The sequence below is a fragment of the Euprymna scolopes genome, chromosome 4, assembly GCF_053919585.1.
Source record: "Euprymna scolopes isolate OS-2025 chromosome 4, ASM5391958v1, whole genome shotgun sequence".
Classification (NCBI taxonomy): domain Eukaryota; kingdom Metazoa; phylum Mollusca; class Cephalopoda; order Sepiida; family Sepiolidae; genus Euprymna; species Euprymna scolopes.
In genome coordinates, this window is record NC_136485.1 from 70,831,996 (window position 1) to 70,848,970 (window position 16,975).

Sequence of the window (16,975 nt, forward strand, 5' to 3'; positions counted from 1 at the left end):
GGGGTCTACTTTGGCGGCTCTGTATTTTATTATTCTTTTGAATGAATGACCCCGTAAGTAGTCGAGCGTTAAAAAATGGTGTTCGTTGACGTTCAAGAAAATTTGGAGAGAGAAAGAGAAATGGTTGTTAAAAAGAAAGGAAATATAATACCTCCGAGTTTCTAATAATTCTTACTTTACAATTAGAATGGTAGTGGTAATAGTAATATTAATTTAAAAGGAAGACAACAGCTTGAAGAATGATTTTTTTTTTTTGTTTTGTTAATGCAAATAATCAATGATTCGTGGGTATTTTTGTTGCGCACGCACCAATTTGATAAATAGTTGCTTCTTTTTCAACAAATGAAGAAAAACGGATATTTTTTTTAATTCATTTATTATTGTATCGTTTCTATACAAAAGGTAGAATAGTTTTACCAATTCGTAAAAAGTACATTAAAATCAATCAGTATTTTTTTGTTTTCTTTTATTTATTTTTTTATTATTTTTAGCCGAAGATATATGAATGCTTAAAAACATATTTCCACGTCATTTAAAGAATCAAGATAAAATCAAGGTGTAATATTTGTTCTACCCTTGGTCAGGATCACGAATTCTTTTTTTTTTTTTTCTTTTTATTATTGTTATTATTATTATTATTATTATTATTATTCAGAGTACCTCTTTGAGGGCAGGGATCCCTCATATAAGAAAAAACGATCTTGTGTCAATTCTCAATTCTCATAGGAAGGCAAAATAGTGAACAATTGTAACCTCAAACTAGGATCAAACTGTAGTATCTACTTTTTTAATTCCCCTGTATTTGTAAGGAATGGATAGACTATTCAGATAATGTATTTTGAAGGGGAATCCCGACTTAGTCCCGGAAATAGCCACAACTATTTACGATTTCCGGAACTGACTTGGGATTCTCCAAAATACTGAAATCCTCATTTGGGTACTTATGTAGAATACGGATTGTGCTGAAATAATATTATTTAGAAACGCAATCGTAACATGGAGGCGAAAGCGCTTTGTAACTATTCTGTACTACTTTCACTTAACAATTTAATAAACAAAAAATGCCGGAAAAATTTTAATTGACTTGAAATTCTTATCTAAAATATAAATAAGAAAAATAAATTATTACAACCCATCTTTTTCCAATTAAATTATTAAAAGAAATGATTTTTAGAAAAACATTAAGGATATTTCAAGTATGACAGTTGGAGTAAATGTGGTATTGTGGCGACTGCTGCAGTAAAAGTGATGAAGAAATGTTGAAAGAATGAAAAGAACATTGCTTAGACGAATGAGTCAACAATCGTCTAGTTAATAGTGGTACAGACAGAAAGGAGGACTATTCCCTAATTCAAACAGGTTGTCAAATGTATTTACCTTAATTTGAAAATAAATAATTCAAACGATATCTGTTATCAGAAATCCTTCTAGACGGAGACATTTTTTTTAAATTGGGTGCTTATGCACTTATGTTACCGTGCTATTTATTTAAATATTTTCGAGTTAAATTCAAGTTTTACGGTATATTTTTTAATTAAACTGTCAGGTGGAAGTGCAGAATATTTACAAAACACGCTCCTTCCTCATAATGAAAATGGCTTTCTAAATAACGTTATTATTTCAGCACGGTAACATAAGTGCAAAAGTACCAAAAATTGCCCACAATCCTGGATCTACAGGGATTCCCCCCTCCCTTTTTTTTTTTTTTTTTTGGATACGATGAGAGGGAAGAAGCGGACTACACCCCCCCCCCCCCGACACACACACAAATTAAAAATCAATCATCTATCAATGTTTTTTCCAGCACGAAGGGGCAGGTAAATATAAACATTTAAGGAATTCGATTGTCATTGGATAAAAAAAAAAAAAAAAAAAAAAAGGTGCGGGAGAGGGATGTCCATTTTTACTACTATTATGGCACAATGATCCGGTATTTCGTCCGACATAGCGAGGCCGCATTGCACTAGAATTATCAAATAACCCGGCACTTTTGATCGATACAACTGATTAAGCATTCTTGCGCAAAAAACGACCACCCTCTTCCACCCCTCCATCTTGAGAAATATTCCATTTTCTTTCTTTTTTTTAACATCAACAAGCGATCTCTATAAAACCAAATATAAAATCGAATTCATTCATTTTTATATATCTTCGTTCAGTACTTTCCTAAGTCAATCGGTGGGTGCGATAAATTTTTACCCTTTGCCCCCCAGACTCTCAATAAAAAAATATTTTATATTTGATATTTATGCAGAATACAGGCCGCGCCGAAATAACATTCAGAAATCCATTCTTACCATGGGGAGAGGCGGCTTTTTTTCTTTTAACTATTTTGTACTTTCACCCAACAATTTAATAAAGATAACAAAATATTGAATTTAACTTGAAAATCTCAACTAAAAACATTAACACCATCTGCTTTCTGCATTGCTACCCTATTTTTTCGAGCGTCAAATCAACACCCAAGAACTACACACACACACACACACACACACAAACACAGATACTTTCGATTCACTATATCAAATAAATTTAACGTAAAATGAACTTCCAATTCTTGATCACACAGCTTAGAATAGAATGGGTACCCCCCCCCTTGGCTTCTACATATTACATTTATTCATTGTTTTCTACAGCTTCTTGCAGGGTGTTGACGTGTAATTGCGCGGAAAAAAGAAAAAAACATTTTTTTATCTTCTGCTAACACAAGGGGGGGGCAAACGGTAAAATTTAATCAAAGGTCGATCTACACGTGTGTTTCGAGGTATGCAACAGTCTAAACTTTCAACAGTTAATTATACTTCTAACGCTACAGTAAGATGTATAAAAGAGAGGAAACCATAAACGAAAGGTAGAGAAATAATATACAATTTTCTTACCTTGAAACTGATTTGGATTGGTTCAGAATCGTCCAGAAACCGTATGGTACACTGGTATTCCGTTTCCAGGTCACCCTTGCTGGACTTTTTCTTAAACATTGTGAATTTAGGAGGGGGGTCTGTTTTAGGGGTTAGAATCGGTAAAACTCTATTATGATTTGTTTACACAGGTAGAGATCGATCAACAAGGTGTGATCTTTTTTTGTATATTTTTTATAGTGGGAGGGGTAGTCGTTTGTGTTATTTTTATTTAATTGTGATAAGTAAAACTAATAGCAGAAGAAATTAAATATCTTAGTTATTTCTTTTTTTTTTCCAGTTAAAAAGGGGGGGGCAAATACTATAAACCTAGTATAACAACTACTCAATATTTGGTGTTTTGTGGGTTTATATTCCAAATTATACCGGTGAAATTGGATATTTTCCCCCACAAATTTCCTTATATATATATATATATATATTATTTGTAATTCTTCCTTTTCCTTGTTTGATTTCAATTTTTTTTTCTCTCGTTTTTATCTGTTGATTGTACGATAACCTTTCGAACGTTGAAATTGAAAGGAAGGAAAAAACCCTAAAATATTGCCCGTCAGTCTTCGGAGTAACATGGGAATTGATTTCAGGTTCTTCAATCCCGACAAATTATGTTGTTGTTTTTTTTTTTTTTTATAAAAAAAAAAAAAAAAAAAGAAAGATCAATGAGGCCCCTCTTTCTTCGTCCGTTCACTAAAAAGCTCTTGGTTTTCGTAGTAAGAAAAAAACGACAATAATGTGTTGTGTCAGTCGTGGTGGTAACCCTACGTGACGAAGGAGATTCAGCGTTTCTTCGTGCACTCTCTGTGCTCCGTTGGCCGCTTACTGTCACTTCTGGATTACGACTAGTACTACTACTACTACTACTACTGCCCTCGCTGCTACTCCCTATCACATGATGCGTATAATAGTAGTGATAGTAACGAGACTTGTTTTAGCGCTAATAATAGTAGTTATACTATCCACACCCTCCTCCCCCTCTGTCTCTCTCTCTGTCTCTGTCTCTCTCTTTCTCTCTCTCTCTCTCTCTCTCTCTCTATATATATATATATATATATATATATATATATATGTGTGTGTGTGTGTGTGTGTGTGTGTGTGTATAGAGAGAGACAGACAGAGACACAGAAAGAGAGAGATCTTAACCTTTACGTTTCTCTACTTTTCTACCTCTATACCACTCTCAACTCCTCTTCTTCTCTGCTCCTCCTCCTCCTCCTCCTCCTCCTCTTCTCTATATCTATCTATACCTTTATACAGTGCTCTCTATTCCTATCTCTACCTATATACCCCCCTCTCTCTCTCTCTCTCTCTCTCTCTCTCTCTCTCTCTCTTCCTCTCTCCCTCTTCCGCTGCGACATACCCCCCCCCCGCAGTCCCGCACACACTGAATTCTTTTCCTTTCCTTACCTATCTTTTTATTTCCCTTTCTTTTCTGTTTCTTCCATCGTTACTTTCCATCGCATTTTTTACGTAACGGAATTCGATTCCTTTTATATCTTTTACGTATCCATTTCAAACTCCCTTTCACGTTTATTTTATTTGGATTATTCGCATCGACGCACGCATCACGCACCATCCCATTGTTGGTTGCTATTTTCACAACGTTTTCGGCCGATGTACATCCCGACCTTCTACAGGTGCATGCACTGCATGCATCTCGATTTTGGGGACCTTCATGTCGAATCCGGAAACTTTTCCGAAATTTTGAAGTAAACCCTTTAATTCATGAGGGTAGATCGTTCTTATACCGTCAGTCTTCTCTGGGTAGAAGCGTTAATTTATGTTGTTATTAGTTGTAGTAAGGATCGAACCTGAAACCTTACGGCGATTTAAACATGTGGACAGTTCTAATCTTGTTGATCTATAGATGTGTTTTACTTGTTCCGTTAACGTTCCTGAGTTCGACATAAAGATTTCCAAGTGCAACTAGAAGGTTCCGGGAATTTCCCAAGTTCGGAAAACGATGCTCCTGAAGAAAGTCGGAGGTTATATCAGTCGAAACGTTGTGAATATTACGTTGTGAATAGAAGTCTGATATGAATATTCACTTGAAAAATTCCGATTCATAATCTCTCTCTCTCTCTCTCTCTCTCTCTCTCTCTCTCTCTCTCTCTCTCTCTCTCTCTCTCTCTCTCTCTCTCTCTCCTTCCACTTTCTCTTTTCCTTTATCAAATGGTGGGATCCTTCTACCGCTCCAGAAGGTATCTCACTAATGATGCAATTCTCTATCTATATAAGAGCCAAGTACGTCCAAAGATGGAGTACTGCTGCCACATCTGGGCGGGGGCTGCAAAAAAACAGCCTATCCTGCCTTGACGGAGTACAAAATAGACTCCGTGGCTTGGTGGGGGATGCCCTTTTCTCTACCCTGCAACCTCTTTCCCACAGAAGAGACGTAGCAAGCCCGTCATTGTTCTATCGTTATTTCCATGGCAGGTGCTCGTCTGAGCTCCATTCTCTGGTCCCCCCTCGCCAATCTTTCTCAAGAAACACCCGACTAGCTGAATCCACCGTCAATAATTTTCCCCACTCCCTATCTGTGCCTAAATCAAAACGTAGATACCATGAACAAAGCTTCTTTCTTAGAACTGCACGCCTGTGGAACTCTGTTCCGCTTGCCTGTTTCCCTCCCGACTTCAACCTGGATGTCTTCAAGTCCAACACAAACAAATTCCTGATGAACCGCCCCCCCCCAAGTAATGACACCTTACCAATTCTCTAATACTATTGCTACACTATCCCTCTGATTACTGTACACACAATACCCCTTTTCCCTGAGTAGCCATTGGGCCTTGGTAAGTGGTGAACTCCATGTAAAAAAATAAAAAAAATAAAAAATAAAATCCTGATTGATCTTTCTTTTTCCATTTTAACTTTTAAATCAACACTCTCGGGCTAAGCACACGCTATTTTATACGTCAAGATAGACATTCATAACAGACACTTTATTGGTGATAACTCATAATAATCTCACCATTTGTGCATGTTTTTTTATTATTATTATTATTATTATTATTATTATCATTATTATTATCATTATTATTATTATTATTATTATTATTATTATTATAAAAAATAAATAAAAATTAAAAAAAATGTCTGTTTTATGTAGTACAAGCTGGATTATCTGGCGTTGCCCGGGAGCATGAATAACCACATAGAAAATTTTTAAGGAAGTGTGTAACTTTTTTCTCTTTAAAACCTACTCCCCCCATCTCTCTCTCTCTCCTCTCTCTCTCTCTCTCTCTCTCTCTCTCTCTGAAAAAATATGACACATTAAACTTCGGTTAAATTGTTTGAATGAGGAAAAAATGAGTTTGCAAAGCTAAGTAAATATAAGTAAAAATATATTAAAAAAAAAACTAAAGACACAAAATTCAAAATTACCCTCCTCTCTCTCTCTCTCTCTCTCTCTCTCTCTCTCTCTCTCTCTCTCTCTCTCTCTCTTCCACCTCTCTCTCTCACACACACACACACACACACAGTCACACACTCACTCACTCACACACCTGGTTCAATACGATAGGAATAAAAGCTGACTGTGTCGCGTAGTTTCAGTGTTGTTTTAAAACAACTGCCTAAAAAAAACAAAAAAAAACAATATATTTCTATCCAACTTCCATGCATTAGTTTGATTCATGGAGATTCCAAGGGAATGAATATTCACAAACACACAAAGAATTACAACTTTTTTAAGGGATAATAATAATAATAGATAAACAGGTACTCCGGACGTTTCCCAGGAATGAATGAAGGACCCCCCCCCCCCCAGTGTGTACTGAGCCTCCCAACCCTGAACTTCATATTTGCAACTTTTATTCTTTTTTTTTTTAATTTTAAGTTCCATGCGTCCAATACCATTTTTCTAATGTTTGCTAGTATGATGTTTGAATGAGGATGAGGTGTGATGTGTTTCCCTCATGCTGACATCATTCAACTTTTATAGATCCACTGTGCACCTTGGGGACCCATTTTTTGTGGCGTGACCACTATCCTTGAACATCAAGTAGTAGGTGTGTCAACTGGTAGCAGTTCTATTATTCCAAGTACAACGTCTCTGTTTATGTCTTGTTTCACTTTTTTACTCTTCCAGTGAAGAGGAACAGGTATCGGTGTGTGAATTGCTGTTGCTGGGAGGAATTTTATTTCTAAAAGTATGCCCTCCATTGTCTACAGTGGTCGATGTGGACATGTATTGAACGTGCTTGATTTAAAATGTTCCATTAACCATTGTTCCAATTCATTTTTATTGGCTTCTGTTGGCTTGAATGGGATGGTTTCTGGTTTCTTTGGAACAGACGTTCTGTGTGGGTATCCACACGGGGCCAATTCTTTTATATCCCTCAAGGAGCTATTAAGCGACAGCAAGGTCGGGAAATTGAGAGACAATAACTCTAGCTGTTTCAAGGTCGTTTGTGAAAAATAAAGACCAACACATACACGGCCTATCATGTCTCTTTCGTTCCTACCTCTCTGTGCATAAACAAAACACCTCTGATGTGTAAACAGTTGTCTGTTATGCCCTTTATCAGATGAGTGATTCACATGAGGTATCTCTTTGGGTATCCCAAGAGTTTCTGGATTTCTGGCCCACTTGAATACGTCTGTGCCCCTGTGTCTGCAAAAAGCAGAGATCTGATGACTGTGCTGGCTCATCGGTTTTCTCACTCCATATCCGAATATTGTGTGAGTTTTAAGCATTATAGTCACCTCCACTGTAACTGAGGAGGGTAACTCTGAGGCACACACCTGAAATTGTTTCCCATTCCACTCAAGGTGAGGCACGTTTGCTGGCTGTGTCTTATCATGTTTGCAAGCAGAAAAAAATACCTGAAGTATCATTAGTGAATATAAATGATTCCTCACTTCTTGATACTTTGCTCGTGACTTCCGTTCTGGACCCCTTAAATTTATGGCATACCTTTTTCAAGTGTCCCACTACTCCACAAATGTGGCACTTGAGTTCAACTACTGAACAATCCCTTCAACTCATTAATCCTCTTGGGTATGACTTCTCACAATCATTGCAACGTTTGATATATCGTGGGGTTGAAAGTACGCTGTTGTCTCCAGGCAGACTAACCATGAAAACTTCTGCTCTAATGTAGTAAGCGAAACTACCTCCACCAGTACACTCCTTTGATGTTTGGTATTTCTCAGTCCAGCTATCAGCTCTCTGGCAACTATGTCATCTGAATAGTCCACTTGCTGCCAGCAAGTTTGTTTGTTTGGACACTGAATTCGAAATTCACAAAATTTTGCTTGATCATATAATTTCAATAAAAAATGAGTTACTGATTCACCCTCGTTCAGTTTCATGGACTTTTTGTGTAATCTTCTCACAGTCACCAGTCGCATCTGACATAGAAGATCCTCCTCTTTTTAGCTCTCCAAGTTAAAAAAATAACTGGTTTATTTCCAGTGTACAGGTCTCCCATAGTTCATTCCAGATTGCAGCTGGGTCTTCCAATCCGCATATATCTTTGTATTGCACCCATGCGTCCAAAAACAATGCCTATTCTCTATCAGTGGTATCCAGTCCTGTCAAGAGTTGTTCTTGTTTTTCATTCGCGACATGTTGAGACAACCACAAAGCATCTCTTTCCTTAGGTTGATGTTCTCTTTCTGAAGCTCAATAAGTTGCTTCAATAGATGCATGCTTTCTTGTTCCATGGTGTTTGGTGGTGAATATGTCCAACGTCGTTTTACAAATTTCTACACTTTACAGTGTAAATTCTGTTCATAGCGACCTGTAAAGTGGAAAAATAAGTCCTTGCAGCCTGTTACCTAACTTTTTTTTTTTTATTTAATGGAGAGTAGACAACATATTGTGGATGCGTTTGCAGCAGCTTCCATAACACCCACTTCTCTTGAATGAGTGATATTTCTGACAAAGGGAAAAGAAAAGCCTGTACACTAGGTCAGCGGACTTTTTGCATGAGCAGTCATATCTTTCTATTCCTATTCTTGTGACCATGTCACTAATAAGAACGCTGGAGGTAAACATTTTAAGTAGGCTAATGTTATCCGCTTGATAGTCACAGACCCAAACCTTGGATTAGCCCCTCAGGAGACTGTCCTATCAGCAGGTGCAAAGTACTGGGGCTGCTGCATTGCCATTTGGTGAATGAATTCTGAACCATGCAGTAGTTTCTGGTGGAGCTTTTCAATGCCATAAAGTGAGTAATGTTACAAAATTACCTGATCATGATTTGCAAAATAAAAAAAAATTCTTCACCTCTTTTTCTCCTTTACTTTCCCTCTTTTAACTCTGCCGACCTCTTCCACATATTCCCATATACCATCATGAAAAGTCTCAAAAAACAATACAAGAGTAAACCTAGAACTCCAACTTCCAACGTTGATCCGCACTACTAGGTCTCCTAACTATGTTCCAACCTTCTAGAGGTTGATCCAATTACAGGAGACCAAACCAAACCTACTGTTCCTGTGCAAAACTGGCATTGGACTGACTGTTTTCCTAGATGACTTTGTGATTAAAGGATACTCCAACTTTACATCAAAATCTGACCCCCAAGATCGCCATGGGCATAGAAGATGTGCCTACATTAGAGCTTTCCATGTGGTAGGGACATCTCCAGAGAAAAACAAAATTTTCCCTATATGTGCTTCTGAATATTTGCTTTCTATTGCCCCCACAACAGTGGAGTAACTATTTTTAAGAACATCTCCAAGAAAATTGACCAAATCCTGTCTGCTCATCCTTCAGCTAACATTCACGTCTGCCGTGACCTCAATGTTCACAATATTGAATGGCTAACCCACTCAAACAAAATAGATGATGAGGGGAGGCTCTGTCATGATTTCTCCATCACTTATGACCTACCTCAGATTCTTCACGAACCCATTCTTGTGCCCGACACTAACGGTTAGTATGCAAGTTTCCTAACACTTTTTTTACAACTTGCCCAGAGCTAGATAGTAGTTGTAACTAGTTGAGTGTTTCTTGTGAATGCTTTACAGGGGAAACCATCAAGTGAAGCACCAGCCATGAAAATAATGATAGAGCAGAGGTAGGCTTGTAACATCTCTTCTATTAGAAAGGGATAGCAGGAAGTAGAAAAGGACATTACCCACTAGATTTCGAAGTCAGTTTTGTACCTTGTCCAGGCAGGAAAGGATGATGACAGCTCCTCCTCAGATATGGCAACAGTGACGTATTTGGCTCTTATAGAGGTAAAAGATTGCATCAGGAGTGAGATACCTTCTTATTTAAATAGTGTTGAAAATTCTGGACTCCTAATCAGAAAGGGATTCTTTTCTATTAGACTCACTTGGATTTGTTGAGATAATCCATTAAAATTAAGTTGACTTAAATAAAAAATTGAAAGACTATTGAGGAAGTTGGAAGCTATATCTATTTGGGAAAAAAAATGATGAAAGATGGAGATCTCCTCCCTGAGATAAAGAGAAGGATAGCATTGGGATGGGCAGCTTTCGGGGAAAGTGGAGAATATCATGAGAAGCTGAAAAGCAAATACATCAATTAAAGGAAAAATCTTCAATGAATATTTACTACCTGTGATGATCTACGGCAGTAAAACATGGGCCTTGACAACTCGTCATAATGAAATCCTGACAGTAGCACAAAGGAAGATGGAGAGGATAATGTTAGGCATCACTCTACAAGACAGAAAGACAAACATCTGGATCCACTAACAAACAAGAGTTATTGAAATCAATACTGCCATCAAACATCCAAACACAGATGGGCAGGGCACGTAGCTAGACAACATGATAACAGATGGTCCATTAGGACAACAGATGGTATATCAGGATAACGGAATGGACACCTCGTGAGCATAAGAGGCCAAAGGGAAGACCAAGAACGAGATGGAGGGACGATCTCATACAACACATGGGTCCCACATGGGTCCCACATGGCAGTGGATAGATCGAGACAGAGTTAGATGGCTAAAGTCCAGGGAGGGGTTCCTCATTGAGTGATAAAATCCTTATTGATTTATTGATTGAAATAAAATAATTTTCTGTGTACTAGGGGCATTCCAAAAGTAATGCCTCCTATTTTTTTATTCTGCCTGCATGAATCAGAGAGATTGCAAATTGCATTGTTATGATGACTGAACTTATGTATTTATAATCTGAAAGTTTCTTCTCTCTGTAGCAGATATTGATGGTGTGAGACTCTTAGAAATCAACTCCTGTCATGAATAGGTATCAGAAGTAGAGATGCGTCTTTGAATTCCTGGTAAAAGTGCATTGAAAATGGTAGGGACTATGTAGAAAAATAAATTCTAGAGCACAAAAGGTGGTTCGTTTCAATGGTACCACTCACGTCTTTGTAGCTCTTCAACTTTTTTAGTTAAAAAATAGGAAGCCTTACTTTTAGAACGGCCTTCGTATGACAAAACATACTCTGGACGTCCATGAACAGCCATCATCCATTGCTGGTAAAAATGCATTGAGAATAGTGATAACTATGTAGAAAAATAAACTCTGAAGCACTAAAGGTCGCTCGTTTTAATGGTACTACTCCAGTCTTCATAGGTCTTCAATTTTTTTAGTTAAATAAGAATAGAAGGCTTTTTTTTTTTTTTTGCAACTCCCCTCATATATATGGTGACCTCCTCTTCCTTTTTTCCTTCATGTTCCTAGCATGTGGAACATCGATTAACAGAGTTTCTTTCCAAGGGTTTCATTTTGTGGGAGATATTATAATGGGGCTGCTTCCTTGAAGGTTACAACACGATTGTCTTCAAATCCAAGATCAACAAATACTTGTCATGTTGAAACCGTTAATTAAATTTATAATCAATCAATAATTGCAATGCAATCGTACTTGGTACAAACTTGTCTATAAGGTTTCAGTTATGAATGTCTTCGTTTTATTGCTGTTCAATGATATGCAGGGATACTTTGGTGATCGTTTCATCAGTAGTATGTCTTTTGAGGATCTCAAAATCGTTATCTTTTCTTGCAGAGCACACACCACAAAAGTCATTATGGCTTTAAAGCAGTGCTTAAAATAAGTAGACCTCCCTTAAAAAGCATACTGTCCCTCTGTTGCAGTCAGAAGTAAGGAGTACTTCCCTAATCATAAACAGCATTTCATATCATGGCAGATCTTAGATATTTTTTTTTCTTCAGAGCTAGCGGAAAAGAATTTGCTTTGTCAGCTTTGTGTTATCCATTGTTTAAAAGGATCAGCTAATCATAGATTGACACTGTATTTTCTCAGTAAGAAGGTAATTTACCTGATCCTGTAGGGAAAATTGTAGTGTGCATGATTAGCATAGGGTGTCATTCACTTAAGAAAAGAAAAAAAAGTCATAAACTCGAAACCTGACCGACACAAGACAAAAACGCGCCTTGTGCAAATTGAGACACGGTCTGGTTTGACAATATAAAAAGCCAGCATTTCTTTAATAAGGAACGATTCCTTTTTTGTCAGCTCGACGTCGGTACGGTGTATTTTGCAATCTGGTGTCAGTTGAAGAAAGCTTGTTTGCGATAACGTCGAAAAGAGAACAGGACAGATTTTTATGTATGCCTCAACTCAGTGAACTTGATGATCTGAAAGTCATTTTTTTTTTTTTAAGCTCAAACATTCAACGATTAGAACTCCTTCACCCCACGAGGGCCCACGATGATACGTTATATCAAAATGACTTTGCTTTTTCTTTTGACCATTTGACACAGTCACTGTGAAGCTGCTAACAAAAATATGGCTAAGATCTTCGATTTATTATTTTCTGTTAGTCGGATGCAGCCATAATATAGCACTACATTACATGATTTGCCATCTGACTATAATAAACATGTCAGCACCATTTTGTCAACAGAAGTTTTGTAAACAACTGTGTGGTTAGTTTACACGTTTAGTAGCAGTAATTTATCATAACAGTGGTAGCAGTTATATTCGTGGTGTGTTGAGTTGATTTGACTCTCTTTCTCTCTTTCTTTTTCTTCTTTGAGTAATATTCGATATAAAATTCAAAAGGCGGGTATTTGACCCTTTCTCGCTTCTAGTGTGATCTGAAATGCTACTAAAGGCATTTCTGTCATTAAACACCTTTAAAATTGGTACAAACCTGTTTTTGTGCAACCTGTAAAGTCCTGTGCAGACAAAAAGAATAAAGAAAAAAGAGAAAAAAAATGGCTGCCTTTTCTCTTTATATTGTTATTTTATATGCAAATGAGATGCTTGTGGTTTGAAATAAAAATCCTGATTTTTCAGAGACTGGATTGATTTTGAATCTAGATGTTGGAGTAGCAAGTTTTGTTAGTAGTTTTGTTTTTTGTTTTTTTTTTACATAGGCATCACCACATTATCAAGGCCCAGAGGCTACTCAAGGATAAGGGTTAAAGAGTGTACAGTAGAAATTGGACAATATAGTAATCATTAGTAATGAAAATTTGGTAAATTTGATAACTGATATGGAACGGCTCATCAAGAACTTATTTACTTTAGACTTGAGCACAACCATATTGTAGTCAGCCGGAAAGCAGGAAAACGGAAGACAATTCCACAGGCGTGCAGTTCTAAGAAAGAAGCTTTGTTCATGGAATCTACGATTAGGTTTAGGCACAGATAAAGAGTGGGGGGAATTATTGATAGTGTTTACAGTTAGACGAGTGTTTCTTGTGAAAGTTTGGCGAGGGGGGACCATAGATTGAAGCTCAGTCGAACACTTTCCATGAAAATAACGATACATCAGAGACAAACTCGCAACATCTCTTCTGTGAGATAGAGGTTGCAAGGAGGAGAAAAGGACATCTCCTACGAGGCTACAAAGTCTATTTTGAACTCTTTCAAGGCAGGACAAGTCCTTTCTAGCAGCTCCTGCCCAGATGTGGCAACAGTATTCCATCTTTGGACGTACCTGGCTCTTATATAGATAGAGAATAGCATCAGCAGTGAGATATTTACCGGATCGATAGAAAGATCCCACCATTTTTCCAGCGGCCTTGGCAACAAATTTGATGTACGTGTTCCATTTAAGATCAGGAGTAATGGTCAAGCCCAGAAGCTTGTAAAAACTTGAGGCCTCCTGAAGACGAGAGCCATTCATTTCAATTGATGCCAAATGTGGATTAGAATGTTGATGATGTAAAGAGAGAAGCTTGGTTTTAGATGCATTAAAAGTAACTAGCCACTCCTTTCCCCATTGTACTACGTGCTCAAGATCAGAGGAGAGAGAATTGGAGAGAACTTGGTCGTTTACTGTCTTAGATGTGGTACCATAAATGGTAGTGTCGTCAGCATAAATGTCTACAAATGATGTAAGGATGTGATTTGGAAGATCATTAATGTAGATCAGGAAAAGAGTTGGGCCCAGGATGGGCCCCTGAGGGACATCGGCATTAATACTGTGAGCTTCTGATTTTTGCCCCTCAACTACTACTCTTATGAACCTATCAGAAAGAAATGATTTAATAATTGAGAAGACATTTCCAGCTATACCATAGCTAGCGATCTTATGAAGTAAACCTTTATGCCACACCCTATCAAAGGCCTTAGATATGTCAAGAGCAATTGCCCTAGAAAGATTGCCATTGTCGAGAGATTTGCTAATCCTATGCGATATAACTGTAAGCACATCTGCTGTAGATCTAGCAGAACGGAAACCATATTGAGTGTCACTAAGAAGGTTATTTTTGTTGAGATGGTTGATTACTTCTGTATTTAACACAGATTCTAGCAACTTACTCATGATGCACAGGAGACTTATTGGCCTGTACTGAGAGGGGGATGAGCGATCACCTGAATTCTTAAATACAGGGCATACTGATGAGATTTTCCAGGGAGATGGGAAACTATTCTCCTTAAGACAACGTTTAAACAGTTTTGTAAGTATGGGCGCTAGTTCAGGTTGAAGTTTTTTGATTACTATAATTGGAATACCGTCAGGGCCAGTTGCTTTACTGGAATCAAGGTTTTTGATTAGCTTCGCAACATCACGTACAGATGTACGTATATCACATAGCGTGTTTTCTGATACAGGAGGAAATATTGGGGGTTAGCGGCCTTGGTCGCAAAGGGTAGAATTAGCTGCAAAGTTCTTGACAAAGAGTTTGGCTTTGTCTGATGCTGACGAGATTACCTCAGGTCCATTGATAATAGTTGTTTGTCGTATTTTGGAGTAGCAAGCTTTGAGAGCAAAGTATCGAGTTTTGGAGTACCGAGTTTTTGGCAGGAGTGTGTCGAATTGAATTTTAACAGCAGTGTGTCGAATTTAATCCAGGAAATTGTTTCTTGTAAGTGTGGACAGTTAACACTTGATTGTTTTAATTACATGTACTTAATTCCTGTCAAGAATCAAAATGGTTACTGTAATGTTGTGCTTATATGTGGCAAACAGTAACAGAGACATTGTGTAAGTTTACTGGTTTATTAATGTATATACCAGGATACATGAAAAAAACGTGTTTAGCCAGGCCTTAGTGTGAAGAGTTCTACTGCTTCCTGCATGTTTCTATGCCAATGGGTGACAGTCTCTTTGCATTTGAAAATAACTCTAGTGGAATTATTACAGCTACCACAGATTATTTTACTTGGTGATTATTTACAGTAAAATCAGTTAGGTTAAAATGACTTTTGAATATCAAAATATTTAACCCAAATAAATCACAAATGAGTAGGTAAACCAAATTAAATTGTTTTGGCTAATTTTCCAATTGTATTTCCTTAAAAATAATTTGCTGGTAATAGTAATGACTAGTTGACAACTTGACGTTGCCCGGTCATACAGTACATTTAAACATGATATTTTAATTTATGCAGATTGTCTATGTATTATAATAGAAGCAATTCTTTATTATATATTATGAGGAATAATTTGCCTGGTGGACTAATTCGCAAAAAACAAAAAAAAATACTAAAATATAATAATGATAATATCATTCATCAAATTCCGTCTGCGTTTGTTTCACGTCAGCTGATATTTGGGCTTGACGATGAATGCCCTGGAAAAGTCCTCATACCACCATAGCCTTGAGCCCCTGGAGGGGCATAAGCCATCTACAACTTTTGTAGATACTTTTGTAGCAAGGAGTTCTTTTTTGGGGGTGAGGGTGCTGGCCCCACGCCCAACCTTCCCAGAAGATACATACAGTGTGTAGCCTTCCAAATGGTCACCCATCTGATCTGGCCGGGCTCAATATTGCTTAACTAAGGTGATCTGTCAAGAACCGGTGTGTCAACGTGATTGTGCCATACAAAAAGTCACTTTTAATTAATATTTAATTTTCAAATATGCAAATGAAGAAATGATTAGCAGTGATTTTAAATGATACTTCTTCTTCTATCATAAATTGAACTCATTAATAAGAAAAAATTAAAATAAAGTGGTGAGGTACATTCGGGCTTGAACACGAGATCATTCAATCTATAGTGGAATGCTCTAACACTGAGTTATATATCAAGGTGACAAGAAGAAATGATTTGCTAAAGTTTTATTATCACTCTTGGCCTGTGTAACATAAAAGATTCCCCTTTAAAATTCTTTTTTCTATAAGAAAGAAAGATTATTTTTAGAATCGCATTTTTTTTATTTTTGATATTCATCAGATGAATTTCTGCACAAAGCACACCTAAGAATACTGTCAGACATATAAATTATCTTTGTGTGACATATAAATTATCTTTGTGTGAAATTTGCCAAACTATAGGCTACACCGTTTCAGAATCTATGAGGAAGGAACTCTCACACACACACACACACACACACACACACACACACACACACACACACACACACACACACACACACACACACACACACACACACACACAGTGACTTTTATATAATAAATTATCTCTTTGTTTTCTGGCAAAGTCCTGTAAAAACAGCTGTGTTGTTGATTGACAAGTTTGGTAGTAGTATTTCGTTGTGACAGAAGTAGTAGGTGTAGAAACAGTGATAGTGTGTAGAATTGATCTGTCTCTTTTTCTCTCTTTCTTTCTTTCTCTTCATAAGTTATAGTGTCTGTCATAATTGTTGAATATTTTTTCCTGTAATGGTATTACTTATAGTTGTTGCTATACAAATATATACTTTTTGTATAGAATTATATAG

The 16,975-nt window shown here is 37.1% G+C and overlaps 2 protein-coding genes across 12 annotated transcripts in view; one reads left to right on the top strand and one right to left on the bottom strand.

Annotated features, from left to right (window-relative positions):
* LOC145268331 (FERM domain-containing protein 5-like) overlaps nt 1-3,308 on the bottom strand; it is a 441,205-nt gene extending 437,897 nt beyond the window's left edge. For 6 of the 11 annotated variants that reach the window (XM_080123914.1, XM_080123905.1, XM_080123887.1 and 3 more), the window contains exon 1: nt 2,880-3,308. In XM_080123914.1, coding sequence (XP_079980040.1) covers nt 2,880-2,978 — 99 coding nt within the window. In that variant the 5' untranslated portion in view covers nt 2,979-3,308. The remainder of the gene's footprint in view (nt 1-2,879) is intronic. The other 5 variants (XM_080123894.1, XM_080123877.1, XM_080123846.1 and 2 more) reach the window with 3 other exon arrangements.
* The window catches only part of LOC145268372 (uncharacterized), a 47,056-nt gene that overhangs the window by 9,894 nt on the left and 20,187 nt on the right, over nt 1-16,975 (top strand). The window lies entirely within an intron of this gene.